The sequence below is a fragment of the Sodiomyces alkalinus genome, assembly GCF_003711515.1.
Source record: "Sodiomyces alkalinus F11 unplaced genomic scaffold SODALscaffold_8, whole genome shotgun sequence".
NCBI lineage: Eukaryota > Fungi > Ascomycota > Sordariomycetes > Glomerellales > Plectosphaerellaceae > Sodiomyces > Sodiomyces alkalinus.
In genome coordinates, this window is record NW_021167086.1 from 941584 (window position 1) to 965332 (window position 23749).

Consider the following 23749-nt stretch of genomic DNA (forward strand, 5'->3'; position numbering starts at 1 on the left):
CTACGGCGTCGTCACCCTCCCGCAGTCGGTCCGCGAGGGCATCAACATCTTCCTCGACGGCCACATCCCCACCGAGAACCTGCGTTTCCGCGAGGAGTCGTTGACCTTCCGTATCGCCGAAGGAACCGAAGAATACGCCCTCGACAGGTCCCGCGCCTTCAAGTACCCCAAGATGGAGAAGATGCTCGGCAACTTCCGTCTGCGCATCGACGCCGGCGAGTTCACCGACTCGGAAATCATCGTCATGATGGGCGAGAACGGCACCGGCAAGACCACCTTCTGTCGCCTGCTCGCCGGCGCCCTCAAGCCCGACACCAAGTCCCAGATGCCCGAGATGCGCATCAGCATGAAGCCGCAGACCATCACCCCCAAGTTCGAGGGCACCGTCCGCCAGCTCTTCTTCAAGAAGATCAAGGCCGCCTTCCTGTCGCCCCAGTTCCAGACCGACGTCGTCAAACCCCTCAAGCTGGACGACTTCATCGACCAGGAGGTCAAGAACCTGTCCGGTGGTGAATTGCAGCGCGTCGCCATTGTGCTCGCCCTCGGCATGCCTGCCGACATCTACCTCATCGACGAGCCCTCGGCCTACCTGGACTCCGAGCAGCGTATCATCGCGTCGCGCGTCATCAAGCGCTTCATCATGCACGCCAAGAAGACCGCCTTCGTCGTCGAGCACGACTTCATCATGGCTACCTATCTCGCTGACCGCGTCATCGTCTTCGACGGCCAGCCGGGTATCGATGCGCACGCCAACAGGCCCGAGTCGCTGCTCACTGGCTGCAACAGCTTCCTCAAGAACCTGGACGTCACCTTCCGCCGCGATCCTACCAACTTCCGTCCTCGCATCAACAAGAACAGCTCTCAGCTCGACACCGAACAGAAGCTGAGCGGCAACTACGTAAGTTCCTACTCCCCCCCCCCTCTCTCTGTCTCTCTCACCGGTGGTATGCATGCATCCTGCTGACAAAACTCTTCCTCCGCTAGTTCTTCTTGGACGAGGTAGACAAGCCCTCAACGAGTTGAAAAGGGCATCCCTAAGGATTCCACCCCTAACCGACGCGGTCACGGTCAGGGTCACGGTTACGAAGCATGGCATAGAGGCGTTTTAGGCGTTCAAAAAGGGGAGCATATGAAGCCGAAGAAACGGGCTTCCGGCAATGGTGATCACGGGTCGGGTTTAGGAGATTGTGCCATGACGGATGACGAAGATGATGCCGACGACGACTGACAACGGCGACGGCAGTCTATCCCCTGTTGCCTGGTCCTACGAGAAGTTGCGGTTTGTCTGGAGGAAGGGGCTGGATGGAGGCCATGTTGGCTTTTTCATTTTTGCACTGCACGTCTTTTTTGGTTCCTTCTTTTTCCTTCTTCGCAGCTTGCTTCTTGCGATGCGGCGAGCGATGCCGGAAACCAACTCGGTCCTGGCTTAGCCGCCCACCGGCAGCACTCGCTTTTTTCATCGGCCTGCAGTTTATTTTCCGGATTTTTGTTTGCCTTTCTCTTTTGTGTTCCAACATCGCATCGCGTCAGATGCGACGAGATTTGGTGCAAGGGACTGGAGAGGCGAAAAACGGGGGCATGAGGGAAAGAGAGAGACAAACCGTGTTTCGTAGATTGAGGGGCAATGGATCAAGCAGGATGACTGCCGTCAGTTTTTCACCCAAGTGAGAAACAGGGAGGTTTGCCGCAGAGCGCGCCCGGGACCGACGTACCTGGCGACGCCTTTGCGAGCCGAGAAGAGACAGAAATGAATATATCAGAAGGGCCGCTGTCGGACCGAGCTTTTTATGTTTTACATGTATTGCTGAGCTCCGATGTGGTAGTAATATTTTTCTTGATATTCTCACCGACTAGAATTATGTGCATTAAAAACGCCGAATCAAGGAAGAAACATACTAGGGCTACGTTCGATGTGTTGAGACACAACCAAAATAGAACGCTGAAGCCTTTAGCTAGCTATCGGCTTGTCGGTGAGTGAAGGCCTGGGTCAAGATCTCCAGTCGACGTACTACTGTAACTGAAGGTGAAAAGGGGGCGCCGAGAATGTGGTCGAGGGATCTGTATGCCGCATGTCATCTCGCCCACTATGACTGCAGTGATATGTAGTGTAGTTTCCGATACGTACTCGAAAAGACTCTCGGTCCCATAGCTCATCAACTAGCAAGGGCGCAAAGAGGGCGGGGACGGCAGCCAAAACGTTGGGCAGTCGGGGAACCAGAGGAGGGCTTAGTCCTCCTCAATCTCGCCCTCCTCAGAACCAGAGTGAATTGCGGGATCCTCCTTGACGGATTCCTTGACTGGTTCCTTGACTGGTTCTTTGACAGGTTCTTTGGCAGGTTCTTTGACAGGTTCTTTGACGGCTTCCTTGACAGCAGGCTCCTTAGCTGCCGATGGTGCAGGAGACGCGTCCTTCTGGACCCCATCACGAGCGGGAGTACGGCCACGTTCAGCCGATGGCTCCTTTTTCAGTCGCTGGAAGATTTGTTAGCAAGAGTATGCGGACACATGTGGTACAGCGCGTTTTTTTTTCTCACCTTGGAATCCCTCGACTCCCGACGTCCGTCGTCTTCATCGTCCCTACGACGACGGGAACCAGTTGGACGCTCATCACCATATGGAAGTTCATCATAAGACCCCATCCGGCGTCGGTAGGTTTGCTCGCGCTCGTCTTCTCTGTCGCGCCTCTCGCGATCGTAGAAGGTGTCATCACCACGGCGGGATCGGCCGGGGGGCCGGTCGTAGTCTCTATCCCGAACCACGTCCCGTTCGCGTTCTCGCTCTCGCTCTCGCTCTCTATCCCGGTCACGGTCACGGCCACGGTCACGGTCACGGTCACGGTCTCGATCCCGCTCCCGGTCGCGCTCCCGGTCACGGTCACGATCACGATCACGCTCCCTCTCACGGTCTCGCTCACGATGGTCTCGATCGCGGCGGGGCGGGGTCGAGGGCCGTCGATCGGCGGACAAGAGACTCTCGGCCATGGTCGACTTGCGGTGGTTTCGTTCTCGCTCGGCGATGGCCTTCCGTCTGTCGGCTTCGTAGGCATCTACTTCCGGACTACGGCTGCGCCTACCAGGCCGCCCACTGTGACGATGAGACCTCTCCCCTCTCGAATGATCCCTCTCACGGGCCCGGTATGCATCACGCTCGCTCGAGACGCGGTCTCGGCGCCGACGACGATCCCTCTCGGCCTCCTCGTCTTTCTCGCGCAGGCGACGGACGAATTTATCAAAGGCCGCAATCCTTGCTTCCTCGGAGCCTACAACCTGGAAGGTAGGTGCGTCCACCAGCCGTGGCCTGACCTTCTCCCAAGTATCGCCGACAACAATGGGAGGTTCCACCCGTTTCATATAAGCGCGTAGATCGTCGGCCGCCCGTCGTTGTTGGCGTTCAGAGTGCCTATCCTCTTCCGGTCGCCTAGATTTCTTCTCTTGGAGCTAGGCCTTGTGTTAGTTCGATAGGGCGGGCTAGATCTGGGATGATGGCCAAGTACTTACGCGTTCGAAAATAATAGACAGGATGCCGCGGTCAATGTTAGCAGTGCGCCGGTTCTTTCTGACAACCTCGAAGAATTCCTCAAACGTCGTCTTGGGGGTGACTTCAAACCGCTCATCCTGACGAATGCAACGTTAATACACCATGCAGCTTAGAGAAACCGAACAAAGCTCGGAAGAGCGGGATACTGGACTTACATCAAGGGCGTCGAGAACCTCGTTCCTTGGCGTCCGCAGCGCCTTTTCCTCCTCCTCAACGACATCCCAGAAGAGCTCCTGAGGCGTGGAGCCTGGCTGGCCCAGCATGGCCTTGTAGCGATCGTCGTCCTCGGCCAGGGGAAAGAACTGGCTCCACTTGGTGGCAGCATTGATTTTCCCCTGCTTCCTAAGCTCGCTCAGGAGGCTCAAAAATCCGTCTCGCGCTTGGCGTTCCCTACGGAACTTCCTGTTCTTCTGTTCCTGCTTTGAGTCGTTGAAGGCACGCTCGAGCGACTTGATGTGATTTTGGAAGGCAGTCAAGACGTCAAACCGGCTCAGGGTCTTATACTTCTCGTCCTGCTGGAATGGGGGAGTGGAAGTGATGATACCTTCCGCGTCGGACCAGCGGGTGTAGGGCTCCAGGTTGAGCTTCGGGAGTAGTTCGATGAGTCCGTCCATAGCGGACCTGCGCGAGCCAGCCTTCTGGTCGAGGTGGGCTTTCTTCAGCCCGATGATGTATTCCTCGAACAACTGACGGCGTTCGTTTTCGTCATCGGTGGAGCGGAACAGGGTCTCGCCCTCGATCATGCGCCGAGCCGTCTTCCAGCGAGTATAGTGCTTGATCTCAGGCTGTCTCTTGAGCATCGTCTCGAAGTCAGCGCGAAGCTTGTTCAGTCTTCCCTGGGCGCGCTCCCTGTCCTGCACAATCACGTCGTGGCAGTACTTCTCAAAGGCGGCCTTCCTGTCCCTCGGGTCCTTGATTGCCCTGTACTGGGGATCCCTGGCGATGGTCCGGAGGGTTTGCTCCCAGGTCCAGTCTGCCTGGACACCGCTTCGACGGAGAAGCTTGATGAAGGCAGCCTCGGCCTCTTCGAAAGTCGCGTACTCGGGGTCGTTGCTGGCGGGCACGAAAGTCCTGGCGGGGGCGTCGCCGCCGTACATTGACTGGCGCGAATCAGAGACGTGTTCCCTATCGCGGCCGTCACGATGATCATGGCCGGAGGCCGGGATCGCACTACCTGCATTGTAAGGGATCGGGGCCCTGATTCGGTTAGCTGATGATGTTATTTATAGGAGAGTGTGGGCCGGAAGAGGGGGGGAAGGACATACGCGGGAGTCGTGGGTGTGCCGGCTGCTCCCAGGGCATTCTTATAGACTTCGGGCATCTCCCACGAGCTCTGTTTCGTTTCAGTGTTATACCAATACTTCCGACCACCCTCGGCAGTGTATTCCTTCCACGGTTGGTTCGCGAGAGCGCGCTGCACAGAAGTTAGCCGCCATCACAGTGAGATTGGTACTTTGGATTAGAAATAAGCCAAGGAAAAAGAAAGAAAAAAGAAAGAAAAATGTAGCATACCTCTGCGGGAGACATCATATCCTCTGGCTTGGTCCATTGCGTGACCTTGGTGATTGCGTTGTAATAATAGACGCGGCCATCAGGAGTGCGATGCTCTTGCCACGGCCCCGGTTGGGGGAACGGGCTCGCAACGCCGTTCATCGTGCCGTTGAAAATACTATCTCCAGGAGAGATGCGTAGCTGTAGATTACTCCTATACAGTGGATAATCCGAAAGAAAATTCGATGTGGAGGGTGAAGACGAGGGCTGTCGTGCGTGTGTAAGATGCGAATCTTTTTTTTTTTTCTTTTCTTTTTCTTTAAACAACACGCGAGGCGATGACAGAGGAATTGGAAGGGAAAACTGCGACCTGAAAGGACATTGTGGCTGGAGACCTTACCTAGTTTAGGTAGTTTGGAAGTTATTGTGGCGAAGAAGATGAGGTAATCGCGTCAGGGGGGTAGGTGCCGTACCTACCTACCCGGGTTTGGGGGGGTATAGGACAGAGCCCGATAACTGGTCAATCTGTCAACAGTCTTAGAACATCATGTCGACAGAAATTTCTCTGTCCTGGCTCTGGTCAGAGCAAAAGTCTCTGTCCGAGCTCTGACCTAGAAACCCCCCCTCCCGGGTAGGTAGGTAGTTACATAAGGTACCTTAGGTAATGTGCTTCGACATTTTGACCGACGGGTACCTCTCCGAAGTACCTTATCCCTTCAATACCTCACCGACGACCACGACGACCGCGACGATAACCTCAAGACCACTCGATCCCCTCGCAATCTTACAACCTCCTCCCCTCTCGTCTTAAGGCCCGCGTGGGTCATTTTTACACAGGATTCTGCGGTCCCATTGAAGCTGAAGCCATTACATAGGCCGTTGTGTGGATGGGACTTCCCCTTCTTCTTCTTCCTCACTCACTGATCGAATTCGTCGCCTCGTATTATTCTTGACCGAATTCTCCGGCGACTCCCTATTCCCCTTTGACGACATGTTCATGATATAAGTCGACATATTATATAACTCTCAATCAAGAATGGCCATTGATGATGGTGCATCGAGTGACGCCCTTGGGAGGGGTCCGTTCGATATCATCGAGAGCTCACATTTGTCCTATATTATCCCAAAAGCGACCAACCTAGACCTAGAGGAAGCCTCTCAAGATGCTGACGACACGGGGAATCTTTTTGACGCCATAGAGAAACGCCAAGAACTCTTCTTTGGTCTGTTAGACTGTTACTCGCTCTCGGGAAGCCCTAGGCTCAATCAATTGACTGGCTTCTGTAGACGAAACTGTCGACGTACACCTCATACTACGCGCTCCTTTACTCGACGAGGCAACGTTGCGCTCCTATCTGACCCGGTTACACATTTCCCTCGAAGCCCAAGTGGTGAACGGCCAATCGGCTGGGAAAGACACCCCGCCTGCATCCGACACCATCTTCGAAGGCGTCGTTGAGGACACCGACGACCCGTTCATCGTCGTCAATGCCGCCGAGGACAGCGACGACGAAGATGGCGAAGACCACCCGCAGCAGCAACCGCACATCTACGCCGTCTGGAAACTGTCCGTGTTTCTTGCCAGACCGCGGGTCCGCCTCCAGAGCCCATCCGTCGTCTTCCGAGCTTCGGCGAATCTGAAACCAGCGGATGCGACGGGCAGCCCCTTTGGAGGCACGAACGACGGGTACATGCGTAGCGGAGTCCCGGCCGGCCTCAACCTGCTCGAGTCGTTCAACGCAGACCCTGCGCTGGGCGGCGTCACGCCCCGCCTCTCTGCTCTCCGCGTCTCCCGCGTGGCTCCCGTCACCCAGACGCGGGGTCTTATGAAGCCCTTACGTGCCCAGCCCAGCCTGAAACTCAACATCTTCCCGGCCATCCACACGAGGGTGCGCTTTTCCCGCCCCAACACCATCCCGCCAAGCCCCGCCCTGATCGCAATGTTGGAGGTCGATTTCACATCTCACATCGAGGACGCCGGCATCCGTATCCGTTTAGACAAGGTCACCTTGACTGCGCAGGACACTGTTGTCCAAGACCTCAACTACCATGCCGGACTGTCCCTACCCCATAAATGCGCGGCGCATGACCACGTCACGCTCTTGTACCGCCTGGCGCCCGCGCAAGCCGAAATGCTGACCAGATCCCCGACCCGCAACCTCGACGTCTCCATCGAAGCCACCATGGAAGACGACTCCGGCATCTGCACCCCCAAGCTCACGCTGGCGTGGACCACCAACCTCGACTTCACCCTCCCCGTCAACCCGGGCTTCGGCTCCGCCACGCAGCCGCCCCTCCAACGCGCCCACCGCCCCTCCCAGCTCTCCATCAGCGGTTCCGAGTCCCTGATCGCCCCGGCCGTGAGCCGCCCGGACGCCCTCCCGGCCCTTGAAGCCGCCACCGCCCGAAGCACCGAGACCACCATCCCGGACCTGGGTCTCACCATGACCATTTGCGCACCTCCGGGGCCTCTGTTCCCGGGCGAACCATTCACATGGACTATCTACGTCGTTAACCGCGCCGGCGTAGGCAAGGCTGCAGCTGGTGGTGGTGGTGGTGGTGGTGGTGGTGCTGCTGCTGCTGCTGCAGCTACTGCCACGGCGGCGCCACCTGGCCGCAAGCTGGCTCTCCTGGCGCTCCCGAAGCGCAGGCGTACCGATGTACGCGTCGTTCGCCCGCCCTCCGCCGCGGAGAAGGGCAAGACGGCCGCCGACCGCCGGAAAACCGCCGATGCCGTGTTGGACGAGAACGTCGTGCATGCCATGCAACGGAACTCGCTCGTCGATGCCGCTGATGTCGTGTGTCTGAGTCCTGACACGCGGGTTGGGCCGCTCGCCCCCGGGGCCTGTCATGTGGTGGACCTCAAGTTCGTCGCCCTGCGGGCAGGGATCGTCGGCATGGAGGCGATCAGGGTGGTTGACCTGGGAACGCAGGAACATGTTGATGTTCGTGAGTTGCCAATTATGGTTGTGGATGATCTAAAGGCCGAAGAAGATGGAGCGGAGGATTAGGGGGGTAGGAGTCCGATAATTCAAGTTCAACGCGCGTCAAGTTAGGTATGGAGGCCCCCCCCCTTTGCTTAATCAAGAGCTATCTACCTACCGTTTGTGCCTTGGATCCCGCTATCCTTGACGCCCCTTCCCGTCCCTAGCTTTGAAACCGAGAGAGCGCCAGACAGAATGGCTACGCGGGGGGCCATATAATCCACGCCCGTGAGAATTTCCACCCAAACCCACACTCCCCGTACGCCCCATGCAATATAATACTTCGAAAACCCCATGCCTTCCCACTTGCGCCGTAGCCATGCACGCCCGTACCGTTGTCTATTTTTGTCATTATAAATCATCATAATCATTATCCCATCCTAATCGTTCGTATATAGACCCATTTGTCGTCGTCTGGTTGTTCAGGTTCTTGATAGGTGTAGAGGAGATTTCTTCTTGCGGCAAAGTGAAGAATCTCGGTCCTTTCACCGGCGTTTCCAAAATCCCTCCATCGGCCATAGGAGAGGCAGAGATTGCAATGCTGTTCTTCTGTGTTGCAGCGTGCGTCGGGGAAGCTAATTGCTGCAGTCTGGCGGCTTTTCTTTCCATCAGAGGCGACGAGCCTGGAACACAGGCGACTTCAGAGACATCTACCCGAGACGAAGCGGAAGGCTTGGATGGCGTGGCCATTATAGCAGACGATGGCGCAGCTTCCAACGCATCCCTCGTGCCTCGTCTTGGAGCGGTAGAGGGGATCATCGACGCGCTTGACGGCGGCAAGCCCAACTTCGGCATGTGCATGTCGGAACCACGGGCCTCTGTGGCAAGCGCGTCTCGAAAGCGATTGTTTGTTGGTGTGGCCTTGACCTGGACCGTCTGGAAAAGAGGATGCCGAGTCGGCTTTTTGGATTCTGCGGGCACCTGTTAGCACCATCGAGAGGCGTCAAAATCAACCTGGGCCTGAACGTACTCTTGATGTGCGACAAGCCTCCAGACGTCCTGCGTTCAGCCGCCTCCTCCACGATCGCCTTGCCGACCAACACCCGGTTTGGTTTCCTGATGGCGTCAATAGCGTTCTTCAACTCAGCTTCAACCATGGCCTTCTTCTGCGCTCTGGGGTTATCCAGTGCCGTCAAGCTGCTGCTCCTAGAAAGCGACCTCGTTCTGTCATGAGACATGTTTCGCTCGGGGTTTCGGCTCAGGCCCCCCAACGCATTTTGTTCACTGGCTTCTCGCTTGAGGCCAGGGATGACGGCGGAGGTGGCCGACCGCATCAATGCAATGGTGCTGCTCGGGCCGCGAGAAACGCTTCGCCTGGACTGTTCCTTATGCAGGGCTCTTTCAATCGTTTTCGAGGCCGATGATGAGAGAGTAGGTCGCTTGGCGGCGGTGCCAGGTTTCGGTCTCGCCTCGGAGGAGCGAGTAGGCTGCCTGGGCTTTTCCGGCTTCTCTGGTGGTATTATGACGGGTCCCCCCAGCTTGCGGCTGATGGAGTCACAAAGCTCAGGCAAACGGGCGGCAAAGCTTTGTGCGAGTTAGCTCTGGCTTGTACACGGGAGGCCTTGGGAAGATCAACTTACAATGGCAGAATAATGTCTGTGCAAAAGTCCTTCAGGGGATCTGCGGACGCCTTTTGAGCCGGCTGCCCCGGTGCTTGTGTTATGACCTGTGAATCCTCGAGCAGTCTCAGCTCGTCAGATGCTGTCGACTGCCAGATGCACAATCGATCGGCATGTACGTCTACAAGGACGGGGAAGTTATGTTTGTTTCGTTTCCTGGAGGTCTGGGCGGCAGGCGCTCTGCTGTCGGAGTCGGGAGCGGCTGATAGCCCCGGCAATTGGCTCTCTACGTCGTTCTCTTGAGCCCTCAATGGCTCCAGAGCCAGGATCTCCATAATTAGTATCATTTGGAGCTGCGTTTCTCGGGTGCGCAGAAGGTCCACATGCGACTTGACCAAAGCCCCCGGAATATTGCCGTCTTCTTCTGAGGCTTCGAGTTTGTTCGCCGTCCACCACTCACGGACATGGCTCTCCTCAGAGGGATATAGCCCGTCCTTTCCAATCCTCATCTTCTTCGGCCTTCTCTTCTTGGGTTTATTTTCTTCGTCTGACGTTTCGATAAGCGTTTTCATTGTGGCGATGATGTCCGGGATGGTCTCTCTGTACTTCTTATCGACCTGTACCGTAGTCATAATAAGGCTTTTAAGAAAATCGATCAAGTCGCTCATGTTAAATGCCATGTCGCAATCAAGATGGAATGCTGCCCTCGCTCGAGATAGTGGCCCTTTCGCAAAGTACGCCAGGGATCCCTGTGTCGGCGTAGATCAGCATCAACCATATCGCAAAGACACGAGTCTCTTCCGCATACCTTGGATGCGTACAGGGCGTCCATGTATTGCGCCCTGAGCCTGTCGAGTACATCATCGGGGGTGGTTGGAACACGAAGTTCCGAGGTCGCCGAGTCTCCTGGGACTGTGGCATCAGGTGGTTGATGCTCGAGCGTATCGATGTCCTGTGGTCCAGTATGATTCCTAGGCATGTCGGAATCCTCGGGTGTATCGAGATTCGACGAGGTAGGGGGTGAGGGCCGGCCGTTGTCGCACATGGACCGCTTCTCTGCTCTGGCAATTTCCAAAGCCGAGACCGACTGCGACCGGCCGCGTTTTCGCACGACAGATTGTAGGGCCTCAATAGCCAGCCGTTTCTGTTTTTGTTCTTTGTGGAGATGTGGAGTGGTCAAGGGCGCGGTGGGCATGTCTGCGAGAGCGGGGCGCCCGGGTCGTAAGAGTTGCCTGTTCGACACAGTCGCCGCGCTGGACAATTCCAACACGTCGACCCACGATCCCAGTTTACAAACCGTATATAGCTTAGCATCGCTCCTCTCAATAGCGTATATAACCCTCGTTGCTTCGTTCCGCGCGATCAAAACGCTCGGCTCCACAGCCATGCGATCTTCGAGGTCGAGTATCTTGATGTGAGATTCATAGAAGCGGCTCGAATGCAGATTTCCGTGAGGGGAAGACAGATCGAGGAGGGAGAGTGGGAGGTGCCGTCGCTTAAGCAGCAAAATTGGTTGCAGAGTGCAAGGTTTCGCCAGGACGTCGGGAGGGTGCGGCTTGGGATGTCGTCAGTCATGGGGGAACAAGAGAAATCGAAGAACAAAAGCTTGGCCAATGACCAACCCTGACAACAATTGAGGGCTTCAGAAGATGTTCCAGCGCACTGGAGCCCTGTCTCCCCTTCGCGTCGAAGCCATCGAGGGATTTGGCATGGCTCTGGTTCAAAGAGTTATCGGAACTTGGTGTGAGGATCCTCGATGGTGGATGTGACGCGTCCGGCGAAGCAGCGGGCCTACAAGTAGACATTGGGTCCGGTGTGCGGGGACTGGTTTGTATTCATTGATAAATACCCAGAGGTAAGGATTATCAAAAAGGTGGTATACGAAGGTAGAATGTCCAGCAACAATATGCCATGTGTAGGTACGATGTTGATAGAGGTTCTCGGGACCAGTTAAGGGTACGGATGGTGGAACGAAGTCAATTTGTTGCACGGAATGGCGTCACGCGATCGTGTGGCGTCCGACGCGTCGGCCGTTATTGCACCGCCTCACGGGCCTGTTACAAGCCACATTTCACTTTGCATGGCGAAAGTAGTATAAGTACACACGTCTCTGTTCGTTTCACAATTGCTCATTGAACATCGTACCCAAACAGAAAGCACCTTATGCGTAATTACTACGATACGTGGGAATTCTTTTCCTTCTAGTTCACGCCTCGATTTCGTCAATATGGCCATGGTAAAGATGAGAGAGTAAGCAGCAAACAGTAGCAAAATGGCCGGATAGACCTGTGGGGGGATTCCAGTCTCTGAGAAGCTTTGGCAGACTTCAATGCCTGGGCTTTCCTGGAGAAAACGAGTTTCTCACCCCAAACCATGGTGCAAGGATTCTGATAGGCGAGAGATATATAAATCGCCATGCTGATCGACCATCACCATGTCAACTCTCGCCTTGTACTTCGTCGTACTCTCCCCCAAGAGCAACTCGTGGTTCAGTTGCCTCATTCCGCCCACAAGACGCAAAGGTCCAGGCACGCCAATCACGGAAGCTCCATGCTCCGACGGCTTTACGCATCTCTAAAGCTCTGGTAGTGGTGGCGCTGAGTCTCGCATGCTGGCGGGAAGTGGGAGAAGTTGATGGGGGTGGTGGTGAGGACCACACACACACTCGCATGTATTCGACCTGGTTACCCAACCCAAGAATGCCGTTGGGGCGCCACTAAACGGTCACCAGACCGTTTGGATGCGGCTAAGGCGTTCATTATCACCTGCTTATTTATGTACCTTCAAACGGATAACCTGGCTAAGGTATGTATATACAACACCACATTCAGATTCAAGCAGGACCAGGGTTCGAGCGCACTCAAGACTAGTAGAGCACGTCGACCTTGATAGCTGTCAGAAGACAATAAAGTACGGAAAATTGTGTGTGTATTTATCTACGTGAAGTTCGTGGTACTTCACGGGGATGTCTAACTATTAGGAAAAAACTACCTAGGGTAAATAAGTGTGGATACAGTGGGTGAGCAATAATTTCGGTATATTTCAAAGATCCAGTGATTCGTTACTTTTATGATATGATATGGTTTTGCCACTAATAGAAAAGTGTTCCCCAAAAGCTTCGAAGTATTCTACTTTAGGTTATCCCGAAACTTTTGCTCACTCACTGTATATAGGATCGAGGGACCCCACACGTCTAACACAATATGGGTTGTCACACCTCGATATAAGGTGGCTGTGGGCATCTGACAATAGCTATGGAGTTCGGTTGCCTTCGCGAGGTTAGATCTTCTGACAAGAGGGGTAGCGAGACCCAAAGCGGCTACGAGGTAATTAAGAGCTCTACAACGTACTTCGTATGTACGAATAATAGCCGACGATGGGGATTAGCCTCGTGCACCATACCTAGGATTAATTACGTGGAGAAGGTTTATGGAACATATCAGACTTCGTAGCTACCTATCTACATTCGAATATGTTCGGCATGTAGCCGGGACATCTCGGCGTAATTAATCGGCAAGATTGCAGCCGACCAGAGATTATCTGTAATAGCGAGTGATATAACCTTGGCATTATGGTTAGAATGCCGGACGGCACTTTATTACTCTGGAGGTCACACATATCCTGTCCTTGGTTCGAAGTAGCGTGAGAGCGTGGGGGAGAATCCTCCCTGCCTATGAGTAGCCCGTACAGGACCTGCACTTTCAAATCCTGTCCGTACTTCACGTGGTACCCGTACATTTAAGATTTGCGACACAACTTGAAAGGCCTGGAGAGAGAGCACCTGCAGTGAACGGGCTACCGCCCCAGGTCTATGTACACACGGTTGCGTAGGTACCTGCGTGAGGTGGGGCCGGGGACCAGAGTGCTTCAGAGACGTCTCGGGATATCTGGGAGTACGGTGTATGGACGGGTCTTGCTACGGGTAGCGGCGTCATCAGGATAGGCCAAGGGGAACGACGGCCAATGTACAAGACGCTTTCGTGTTTTGTTCGTGGTCTTTTGACCCAACTGCCCAGCTTCAGGAGACATGACATGGCGGCCCACCCAAGTTTGGTTGATAATATCGGGTGGGTCGTGTCCGGCATATGTAATATATATCTTATAAGGTACTCTGTCACGAAGCTCAGAAGCAACGAAGGCATAAATTACCCCAGAGACCCATAATGGTGTTGCGGGGAGAATTATAATTAATTACTACGTAGTGGCAGGTCCCGGGCTCGCCTTTCGCTTATCGTCCGTAAAGTCTCCTTCGTTGGCTTGCTTTTACCAAGAAAAGAAACAAAACGGCGGAGGTTTGTGACAGGTGGGGTAGAAAACAAGTCAAGATATCTACCCCGTACAAACCAAATAAGACAGTCATGATAGAAGAAGCAATTCCTTGTTAAGCACGAGACAGGCTGAAGGCCTGTACGATTGCAGACAGCCTACCCGGATAAGCCTTTCCCGTCGCGAGCAAAGAGAGTCTTGGGTCACATTGGTGAGGGATGGTATCCGTACATTGGATGTTAAAAATCAAGTTCAATGTTCGAGAAAAAGGTGGGGTTATTTATCTTGGTTCTTGGGTGCGTGGTTACGTTGTATACAGTATTCCGAATAGATCACACTATCAACAAATCCACCCATTGAAAGCAAAAACGTCCTTGCTTATTACGACCGTTCCCGAGCGCATTTCCAGAAACGGGGAACGGCCCGCTCCGGTGTGTGGACGGTGAGGTGAACATTTGGCGATTCTAATATCTATTTCGATCAAACTGCGATCTGAGAGTGTAGTGCGTACAACGTATAACTTGACACCTATCTTACCTATACGAGCAAGATTGATCTGCCAAGACCGAGCTCAAGGCTGTTCAGGTGTCGTATCTGTGCACACGGAGAAAGCAATCCCGCTCTTCGATCAATAAGGTAGTCCAGTGGTAGCATTATCTACGTTGTACCCACCCCACTCCTGTCGTACTCAGTCCTTCTTACGGATACCTGTAGAATACTTTGTGTGAAGTAGACACACTCCAAAGGCTTCGACCACAGTCAGTCAAGTGTCGCGATGAATGGCACGGCACGGCACGCACGAGAACGTTTTATTAGAATCTTAGAATCTGTCGCTTTCTAGAATGACCCGAGATCGGAATAAATCCCTTCAGAGTTACATGGGCCATCCGTGTTTTTGGTTATCCGAAATGAGTCCCACGCTACGTAGTAGGTACGAAGTACGAAGTAATTAATACCTAAGGTAATCCTGTTGTAGCGAATGTGTGTGTCACGAGTCTTGTCAGGTACGAAGCGAACACCGTGTGTGACCTGGGCAAACATCATAGAAAATCGGTATTTCGTACTGTATTAATTACGGGCTGGCCAAACGCCTCCATAAGGTAAGCGACGAGGCGAATTGTTCCTCGTTCGTTGCTTTTCTCCCATTCACCTCGTCGTTCACCGCCTCTCCGCCCCAGCCTCTTTTGAAACAAACCCGCTTTTTCATATTCTCCCACGGGCCGCTCCAGACCAGCCAAATCAGGACAGGGGGCCAAGACCACAAGCGTGGCATCGGCATCCCGTTTGGGTGTCCGAAGTCCGAAGTCCGAAGTCGAAGTACGACGCAATTAGCCTTGATGTCCGACTTCTGCTGCGATCGCCCGTTGTGAGACAAAACCGAGGAGATGATCGATTACACTTCGTTCGTACATACATTGGGTATCCACCCCTACACACCTACATGCTATGGTGCCATTTGAGGTAGGTTAGGTATTAATTAGCTCACGTTCACATCCGCAAAGAAACGCTGCCGTGTCACCGAAGATCGTCCAGTCTCTAGCTGGTGAGCACGGATGTACGCAGGCCGGCGCCATGTTCCTGTCGATCAACGCACAGGCACACATGCTCTCTCAAGACCGTAATTCTGATGCTTGGGAAATGCCTTTATCGCTGCTATTCCATGATGGGTGGCTTATTACGAAGTTCCACGCGATTGCCAGCGACGAGATGCGATGACCGAATTGGGCTAGTTCACGACCCCTTCTGGATTCGACTCAACCCCTCAGTTCACGGCTAAAAAGAAAAGATAAGAATGAAGAGGAGAGGAGAGGTAAGGTACAGTTGTACTTGCTTGGTAATAAAGAAGGGTGTTGGCCAAGAATTGGACCACCTCCCACCTCCCACCTCCTCACCATATGTACTCAAGTTCCAATGGCCTTCCGTTCTCACCCACCTACACACTTGCGCTCCCTTGCTTATTATCCGCTACATATACCCTTACCTACGAAGTATGGAGTACCAATGGTATGGACTACTTCGCATTGGTAGGTAATTATCATATGTACGGATATGGGGGCACGAAAAGTACGCCCTGTTCATCCCTCTACTTGAAGATCGAAGCCCGTCTCTCATTCGTGCAATCGCTCGCTTGTCTGTACAACGTACTTGTACCTGACGGTCAGCGCTGACCATGCAGCAGAAGGCTGGATTCCCAGGGACACATGGCACCAGCAAAAGAGCAGAGACTCCATTCCGGCGGTGGTCGATCTGGAGTGGTACCTGACTAGCGCTACCTGCATCGTCGTCTTGTTGGCGTAAAAAAAATCAAGCCGCAGCGGCGGTCCCGAGAGAAAGAAGGGAGGCGTGAAGGAAGCATGCCGGATAGCGGCCGGAGAAAGAAAGAAGAAAAGAAAGCAAAGAAAGAAAAGAAAAAGAAAAGAAAAAAAAAGAGAGAGAGAGAGAGAGAGAGAGAGAGTCTGTTGGAAAAAGGCGTTTGGCTTTCTTGGCCGTCCATTGCGCAGCTTCTCTTCCCGTTGAACAGTTCGTACTTTCGTCCCCAGTTGTCCGATGTCGATTCGTCCCCGAAGCAGCAACGTCAAACAGGTCAAACAGGTCAAACAGGCGGGGTTGCTGGCCTCTCCACGCTGCGGGGATGTCATCGCCAATCGGTCAGTAGGTCAGGGGTAAGACAGAACAACTCGGTACAAATTCTGAAGATCCACTTCTCGAAAACCTGTCTTGAATTCTTTGAATCCCAGTGAGTTGCCCACCCACCTATCCATCCACTCAACCACCCACTCTCCCACTCTCCCACTCTCCCACTCTCTTTCAGCCATGTCCACCCAACCACGAGAGCTTAGCTTACCCTACCACCACCTATTCCGAACCGAAGGGCATACGGACATGTACGTTGTAACCACTTGCGCAGCAGCATGGTACGTCAAGCTAGTGTTGTTCCATCGGTCCCCGGCCGTACCTTTTGACAAAAATTCCGTTCCTTGCAAAGCTGTCTTATCATGCATCACCTATGCAGCAGAAGCCTCTAGGTTCACCATGCACCATGGCGGTGGAGCTGTGGGCTTCCCTGAGAGTGTCCGTGCTGGTGCATTCTCCTAGTTGACCACTAATTAAGGTACCATTCTGGCCTGCTCTCCTTCCTACCTTATGTTAAGATCCTGCCGTAAGTGCCGATGAAGTGATAATAATCAAGGGAGGTAGGTAAGGTAGTAACAGATTGCTTCGTACCTGGTATATAGAACATCCCCATGCGCCCACCATTTTAAACCACCTCTTATTCCTTCGGCCCTCCCTTCTTCGCCTCCGAGGTCTGTCTCCAACCCCCTGGCCGACCGACTCCCCATCGTCAAACTTGGAGTCGGGAGATTCATTCTCTCCTTGCTGCCTCTACCAAGCAGCTTTTCATTCTATACACAGTACAGCACAGTACAGTTAGTCCTATCCTACCTAGTGAACCCCCTTGGTTTCTGCTTCATCTTCCCGCCTGGGCAACGATGGCAATTGTCAGGGAAATTTTGTATGGGAAGCTTTGGGTAGAGAGGCAACGGCATGGCCTGGTATACCTGTAGCTGCTGGGGCGGGACGCACCACTTGGTCCGACAGCTCACGGCCCGCCATGTCAATCTTCAATCTTTGCCCTCCGACAGAGCAACCATAACTTAATTTCTTTCTTTTTTTCCTTTTTTTAACACAATTATGTTGTGTGTGAATCACCTGGGATGGATTCTCGTGCTGACTAGACATTGCTACAGCGACAGCTCTACTACCGGTTCCCAGAAAGTTTACGACGTAGAGCGAGCGAATCACCACCCGGGTCTCGCCTCTACTCTGCTTAAAAGGTCCTCTTTGTTCCTTTCGTTTCGGCCACCAACTACATTACATTACATTGCATGTACATGGCTTTGCCACTGTCCTCCAACACCAGGGCGAGGCGGGCAGGCCGTCGTTAACCCTTCCTTATCTTGTCCCGTTTGCCGTGGCTCAGGACAACGAAGCCCCTCCCTCCGGCAGCAAAATCGCGTTCACGCACCCCGAGTCGACAGGTCGACAGCAGATTCGCTTCATTCTTTCCTAGTTAGGGCTCGACGTCGGTATCCAGACGAAGATGACGACACTAGCAGCACCGGAGGACCTCGACACCATGACCGTCAACGTCGACGCCGGGCAAGCTTCGCCTGAGAAGGATGACGACCAGACTCTCGCCATCGCTCTGAGCACGACCTTTTCGGTTCTGGCCATCGTACTCATTGCGGGAAGTGTCTTCGTCTGCTGGCGCTACAAGAAGGGCTCGCGTCTCTTCACCCAGCGGGGCATCACGCCCATCAACGACGAGGAGATCGAATCGTGGAAAAGAAAAGATGATCCCGACACGCTCGAAAAGTCCATCGTCGCAATCGAGGACCTCACCCCGAGAACTTCCGTGAAAAGGCCAGCCAACGTCGTCGTCTACCAGGCACCACGCCCCTCCGGCGAACAACATTCCCCCCGATCCTTCGTCCTGAGCAGCGCCGACACCACCGGCGGCAAGAAAAGCATCGACGTCCCGCCGACGCCCGTCCTCGCCCGCGCCCCCAACGCCCGCCCAGGCCTCACGGACGAGACGGTCCAGGGCGACGAGGCCTTCATCCCGAGCCCTAGGCGGCAGACGTCCCGCCTCTCCAAATACCCGCCGCCGAGCAGCGCGGGCGTCGCCGCCTCTCGTCGCGGCCCCGGTCCCGGCCCCGGCCCCGGCCGATCGCGCAGCGTGCGGAGCAGCTTCAGCGTCGGCGGGGCCAGCGTGCGCAGCCAGCAGTGGTACGGATACGGGTACGCCCACAGCCAGGGCGCCGCGAGCCGCGACTTCACCGATGCCGAGCTCTCGCCGCGGTCGTCCCAGGACCAGTTTGTCCGCCCGGCGCACCACTCCTTCCAGCCTTCTTCGCCGCCTTTCCCCTCTTCGTCTTCTTCCGGTCTGCCGGCGCAGCACCGTCGCGACCGTGTCCATTCTTCCTCCTCGGCTCTGGGCAGGTTGTCTTTGGATGACCAGGCCCTGGTGGGCGGTCTGTCGCCGCGGCCTCGGGTCCGGGAGTGCGAGATTGGACGTGCTATCGGTTGAGAGTTCGAGTAACGGGGATCGACTCGACGAACTGCCCTTATTATAACGGACGGCTTCCCTCCGCGCTGTACTGCTGGAATATACTAGCGAGTCAGATTGCGTTGGTAACCGTCCTGACTTGGGTGAATGCCGCTGCATTGAGGCTCACGAGCCCCATTAGCGGCCCCAGAGTTGTCGACGGCACAGATACCAACAAATATGACGTGTCTGTCTACGTTGATTTTTTTTTATTACTTCGACTCCAAATTTCACGCCCATCTTACAGATACAAGTTGGGCCAGAGAAGCCCGCACAGCGCAAGTTGTAGGCACCTTGGGAGCACGTCAGGCCTACCTAGCATTAGCTACTTGAGATCCTCGGATGAAACAGAGGGTCACCAACAGGGTACCTTGGTTTCCATACGCCCGAGGTTACGTGACTTCCCTTATCGGAGTGGTCGAAGAGCATAGGTAAGGTACGCAGGAATTCTTGTGCATCGATGCTATCCGCGGACACGAGTGGTTTATATATGACGAAACAACCGCACCGCACCGTCTTTACATCCTACGAAACCATGATTTTTCGAGACATGGAGACGAGGAACTTTGCTTGGGAGAGTCGATGCCCTGAGCCTTTTCTTTCTTTTTCATTTCACGTCCGAGATACCCCCCCCAATTTTCATGCCATAAAGATTATGACTCGGCCCCCACGATGTGGTCGCATTCTTGTTTGTCTTAACGCACAACTTGTTGTTTGTCTCTTGGAGAGAAACGCGCGACTTTCTTCTTCTTTTTTCTTTTCTTTTCTTCGTACGAAGTTAGCTAGGCTCTACACGACTAGCAGCAGATACGTGCTGGCCGTGCAGCTGTTCTTTGCCAATAATTGACCAGTCCCATCTCAACCAGCTGTCCATTGTCGCGTGATATTTGACGGTGTTTTCGCATGATGAACATGTTGGAGGACAACCCTTGAAGTACGTACCTGGAGTTATGGGTTCGTCTGGATACGGTAATATTTCTTGTACCTGTTTATCCTACCTTAAACACCGTAAGCGCCCTAAGAATGATGAGTCGGAGTAGAATATTATCCAGCATTGGGATTCAGGACGCTTCTTGTCCAGACGGCGATGTACACTGACACCAAGGGGGGTCTAAAGAGAGAGAGAGCGAGAGGTACCGTGTAGCCCCACTGGATGTACAGTGATTTCTCTCAGAGCTACCTAAGTATACGTCGAAGTGGGGCCAATTGGACAACTTAGATACGGTACGGAGCACGGTGTAGATGCATTTAAAACGTAAAGTCACGACGACGCGCTTCTCACCACAGGTCCGACAAGAAAAGACTTAGACTTGCTCAACACAACACCATTGATTCAGCTTAACGATCGACAGCCTTTAATTGGTTAAATCTCTCTCGCATTATAAACACCATCTGCCCGGCTTTCACTGAATTGCATCGTTCAGTTCAGTTCATGAGAAGCAGCCCTCATCTCAGCTCGCGTCCCTGACGGTTCATACGGTCCGGTCCAGATCTTGTCGGAGATACCTCAAAGCTCACACCTCATAACTCCCGGGATTGGCTGACAACTCATCCCCTGTGGTCTCATACCGCCCATCTCATATGCCCACACGAAAAGACATATGGAGAATCGGACCGAGTCGTCGTCGTAACTAAGCCCCAACCCATATTCCGGTCAACTTGCGCCCCCTCCGCCCTCGTACACCTCTCAACCTACATCTCCAGGCAGGCAGTCCCTCGTCTCATTCAACGCCATGCCCCCAAGGGAAAGCGACCAATCTCGCAAAAGCGACGTTTCCGTCGCCCGCTTCGTAGTCATGGATGAGGACAGGCCCGACTCTTCAGGGGCCGGCTCTGCCCCGGAGCAGGCAACAACGACAGCCGCATCCCAACCAGCCGCCTCGGAGTCTACTACCCCTGCACCTCACGTTGACGGACCCGAGCGTCAAGACGAGAAGAAGGAAAAGTCCAAAGACAAGGAGAAGGAGAAAGGGTCAGAGGAAAGAAAACCGAAAGAGAAGAGTGATAAGGACACCATCACAATCGAGGTATGTCTCGTCTCTCTCCAAGCAGATATCGTTCTGGGCCGACTTTTATCTAATGTGTTTCCTCTCCCTAGGATCTGAATCTCCCCAGGTCCATAATCACGCGTCTGGCCAAAGGGGTTCTGGCTCCAAATACACAGATTCAAGGCAGCGCAGTGCTGGCCCTCACCAGGAGCGCCACCATTTTTGTTAACTACCTGGCTAGTCAGTACGTCTTTAATCTCCCTGTTTCCCCTTCTCCTCCCTTGATCATGTCGCTGGCATTTAGTCGTCTCTGGCGTGCGCATCGTACATGGTCTACGAACTTGTGACGAGTAGAGCAGTACCCCCTCCTGACTTGATGCCGACAGCGCGAATGACCACACTGTGAACGCCGGCAAAAAGACCATTGATGCGTCTCACGTCTTCAAGGCCCTCGATGACACTGAATTCTCCTTCCTCCGTGAACCCCTGGAGGCCGAGTTTGCTAGTATGTCGCTCCTCTTTTCTCTTTTCTCCTTTCCCGCCGGCACTATGTCATATCATTTCCGGATGGCAATTCTTCCCCCCAACTGTCCCTCTACCACCTCATACCCACAACTCACACGCCTTATAGAATACACACAAATGAAAAGCGCCAAGCGGGTCGATTACCGCCAGCGCAAAAAGGCAGGGACGTCCTCCACCGCACCCGGCAATGCCGGCGACGACTCCCACATGGCCGATGTATCCGCTCTATCCGCCCCAAGCGGCGCCGACGACACCTTCACCACCGCGCCACCAGCCGCCGCCACGGCAGCAGCAGCAGCAGCAGCAAAGGCAGGAGGCGACCAGCCACCACGCGCCAAAAAAGCCAGGACCGTCCCTGTAACTGTAACTGTGGCTGCTGCTGCAGCGCTTGTTACAGCCGGTGCCGCGGCTGTCGCCATGGGTGGTGGGTCTGCCGATGACGCCGAGACGGAGCCTGAGGACGAGACTGCCGCGGTGGACGAGCAGGAAGAGGATGACGATGACGATGACGATGACGTTGACGATGACGATGAAGAGGGGGGTGAAGAGGGGGGTGAAGAGGAGGAGGATGAGGATGTGGATGAGGTCGACGACGAAGCTGCCGAGACGGAAGGGGACGAGACGCAGGATGCTCTTGAAGATGATGACCGGCATGACCAGGTGGGCGAGGACGAGGACGAGGACGAGGCCTTGGATGGCGATGAGAGCGACTGAAAAGGACTGGTTCCGCTGGGCTTCAGCAGTTTCCTTCTCTAGTCGCTTCCGCCAACCTCCTCGTGCGGTGCCAGGGGCATATATAAGTATTGTGCATGTCAAGGTAGCTCTTGAGAAGGGAGCGAGCACACAGGGGTCACAACTACCTCATAATTTAGTGATTCTGAACTCCGTCATGACAAATGGTATATCGCATTACGACAAGTGTCAAATTGAGATCTCCCCCCCCCTTCCCCCCCCGTCGCTCTATTATGCCTCGACAGAATAAATATCAACCCGTCAACCCTGGGTGTCACCTACTTGTGTGCCCTACTCGAAGCAACACCCCCGAGAGTAAACAGAATGGAGAAGACAAAGAAAAGGGAAACAAAGGGGCCGAGGGCCGAAAGGACATGTACGTTTGGTGTTAATATCAAGAGCATACGTAAAGGTGGAAGGGCCATGCAACTTGGTGGGTGATGTCCCAAGAACAGAGAACTAAACCAGGGCCAAGGGGAAGAAAAGAAGAAAACCACCCAGTGAACAAAGAAACCAAACCAAAATCCTCCAACAGAAAACATGAATGAATTTCCCTAATAAACTAAAAAGAAACAAAATAATAATAAGAAGAAGGAAAGATAGAAATAAAAGAGAGGAGTCAATAAAGGAAAAAGACAGGAGGGGGCGGAGAGAAATGAAAAAGAAAAACATATCCCGAGCCCACGTAGGAGGAATCCTTGCCAATTCCCAGCCGAGAAGAAGCCAAAACTCCCCCCAGCCCATCCATAATGTGCAGTACCTTGCACTCCCAAAGAATACCAATTCGAACCAGGAAAGGAAGAATGCACCAGTTGCAGATGACAATTGCCGCCTCCCCACTAAGAAAAGTAACACGAGTTCGCATCCAACAGTTGAAACAGGCGTCATAGAGGCTGTGCCGATCCAGTCCTAGAAGCCGCCTTCATTCTTATCGCTCGGTACTGTAAGTTCGACATGAAAGGCCCCATCCATTCATGAACAGGTCTTTCTGCTTATCGAAAGTTGACGAAGACTAGCAGTCAGGCCAGAAGACCTTGAGAGACCGCACACGAGGGACCCAGAAACGGGAGTCTCAATTCCCCAACCCCTTCATCTCGAGGAGAGAACCTTGCTGCGCTGCAAGCCACCCAAGCTCGACCTGGACGAAACTGGACGACCGCTGTTGTAGCTCGAAGAAGGAGGGCGGCCTTGGGTTGTCGTTATGTCTCTGAAGAAAAAAAAAAGAAAGAAAAAAAAGGAGGCCGGCCTGGGTTGGGTATCTTGGATTTCATGGAATGCGAGGAAAACCGGGGCGGCCGTACCAGTGTTGAGTCCAAACGAAGCAACTCGCCGCGCGAAGTGTCGAAAAGACACTTCTGTATTGTCAAATAAGACTGTTATCGAGTGGACGCCCGGCGAGCCGTGGAGAAGTCGGTCCGGTGGATCGTAGAGGCGAATGATATAGCATCTTGTCCTCACCATGATTGACAGGCCAAAACAATGAGAGGAGATACACCGTTGGGAAATTGTACGGACGTACGTAGACCCCCTGTCGCGCGCCCAACCCCGATTGAGGAG

At 54.0% G+C, this 23749-nt stretch overlaps 7 protein-coding genes across 7 annotated transcripts; 3 read left to right on the forward strand and 4 right to left on the reverse strand.

Annotated features, from left to right (window-relative positions):
- On the reverse strand, positions 1-561 carry SODALDRAFT_280794 (hypothetical protein; the record flags this gene model as incomplete). Its single annotated transcript, XM_028608257.1, has 1 exon — positions 1-561. The coding sequence occupies one exon, from the start codon at positions 559-561 to the stop codon at positions 1-3; it is 561 nt and encodes a 186-aa protein (XP_028464755.1).
- A 1251-nt stretch (positions 562-1812) lies between these two features.
- On the reverse strand, positions 1813-5190 carry SODALDRAFT_401887 (hypothetical protein; the record flags this gene model as incomplete). The annotated part of the gene is made up of 7 exons (XM_028615334.1): positions 1813-2472; positions 2535-2743; positions 2879-3437; positions 3498-3614; positions 3693-4734; positions 4803-4951; positions 5050-5190. The coding sequence occupies 7 exons, from the start codon at positions 5188-5190 to the stop codon at positions 2227-2229; spliced, it is 2463 nt and encodes an 820-aa protein (XP_028464756.1). The 3' UTR covers positions 1813-2226.
- Positions 5191-5607: 417 nt separating this feature from the next.
- Positions 5608-8308, forward strand: SODALDRAFT_335168 (hypothetical protein). The gene is made up of 2 exons (XM_028612385.1): positions 5608-6251; positions 6316-8308. Exons 1-2 carry the CDS (start codon positions 6065-6067, stop codon positions 8037-8039), a joined length of 1911 nt encoding a protein of 636 aa, XP_028464757.1. The 5' UTR covers positions 5608-6064; the 3' UTR covers positions 8040-8308.
- On the reverse strand, positions 8039-11519 carry SODALDRAFT_335169 (hypothetical protein). Its single transcript, XM_028612386.1, has 5 exons — positions 11194-11519; positions 10380-11126; positions 9593-10320; positions 8983-9536; positions 8039-8923 (listed from the first exon to the last, which is right to left on the reverse strand). Exons 1-5 carry the CDS (start codon positions 11374-11376, stop codon positions 8364-8366), a joined length of 2772 nt encoding a protein of 923 aa, XP_028464758.1. The 5' UTR covers positions 11377-11519; the 3' UTR covers positions 8039-8363.
- Positions 11520-15907: 4388 nt separating this feature from the next.
- SODALDRAFT_211647 (hypothetical protein) lies at positions 15908-16714 on the reverse strand. Its single transcript, XM_028607279.1, has one exon. The coding sequence runs from the start codon at positions 16474-16476 to the stop codon at positions 15946-15948; it is 531 nt and encodes a 176-aa protein (XP_028464759.1). The 5' UTR covers positions 16477-16714; the 3' UTR covers positions 15908-15945.
- Positions 16715-17939: 1225 nt separating this feature from the next.
- SODALDRAFT_325510 (hypothetical protein) lies at positions 17940-18929 on the forward strand (the record flags this gene model as incomplete). The annotated part of the gene is made up of 1 exon (XM_028609991.1): positions 17940-18929. The coding sequence occupies one exon, from the start codon at positions 17940-17942 to the stop codon at positions 18927-18929; it is 990 nt and encodes a 329-aa protein (XP_028464760.1).
- A 1308-nt stretch (positions 18930-20237) lies between these two features.
- On the forward strand, positions 20238-22398 carry SODALDRAFT_352167 (hypothetical protein). Its single transcript, XM_028613579.1, has 4 exons — positions 20238-20974; positions 21046-21179; positions 21322-21440; positions 21567-22398. Exons 1-4 carry the CDS (start codon positions 20681-20683, stop codon positions 22172-22174), a joined length of 1155 nt encoding a protein of 384 aa, XP_028464761.1. The 5' UTR covers positions 20238-20680; the 3' UTR covers positions 22175-22398.
- The last annotated feature ends 1351 nt before the right edge of the window (positions 22399-23749 follow it).

What these genes read in the sequence shown, in the direction of transcription:
- SODALDRAFT_211647 (XM_028607279.1), bottom strand. Translation starts at nt 16,476, where the DNA reads ATGACATCCCCGCAGCGTGGAGAGGCCAGCAACCCCGCCTGTTTGACC.
- SODALDRAFT_352167 (XM_028613579.1), top strand. Translation starts at nt 20,681, where the DNA reads ATGCCCCCAAGGGAAAGCGACCAATCTCGCAAAAGCGACGTTTCCGTC. An exon ending in AGGACACCATCACAATCGAG is followed by an intron (nt 20,975 to 21,045) that starts GTATGTCTCGTC and finishes TCCTCTCCCTAG; the next exon opens with GATCTGAATCTCCCCAGGTC. An exon ending in GTTAACTACCTGGCTAGTCA is followed by an intron (nt 21,180 to 21,321) that starts GTACGTCTTTAA and finishes TGATGCCGACAG; the next exon opens with CGCGAATGACCACACTGTGA.
- SODALDRAFT_335169 (XM_028612386.1), bottom strand. Translation starts at nt 11,376, where the DNA reads ATGTCTACTTGTAGGCCCGCTGCTTCGCCGGACGCGTCACATCCACCA. An exon ending in AGCCCTCAATTGTTGTCAGG is followed by an intron (nt 11,127 to 11,193) that starts GTTGGTCATTGG and finishes CGACATCCCAAG; the next exon opens with CCGCACCCTCCCGACGTCCT. An exon ending in ACGCCCTGTACGCATCCAAG is followed by an intron (nt 10,321 to 10,379) that starts GTATGCGGAAGA and finishes ACGCCGACACAG; the next exon opens with GGATCCCTGGCGTACTTTGC.
- SODALDRAFT_335168 (XM_028612385.1), top strand. Translation starts at nt 6,065, where the DNA reads ATGGCCATTGATGATGGTGCATCGAGTGACGCCCTTGGGAGGGGTCCG. An exon ending in ACGCCAAGAACTCTTCTTTG is followed by an intron (nt 6,252 to 6,315) that starts GTCTGTTAGACT and finishes TGGCTTCTGTAG; the next exon opens with ACGAAACTGTCGACGTACAC.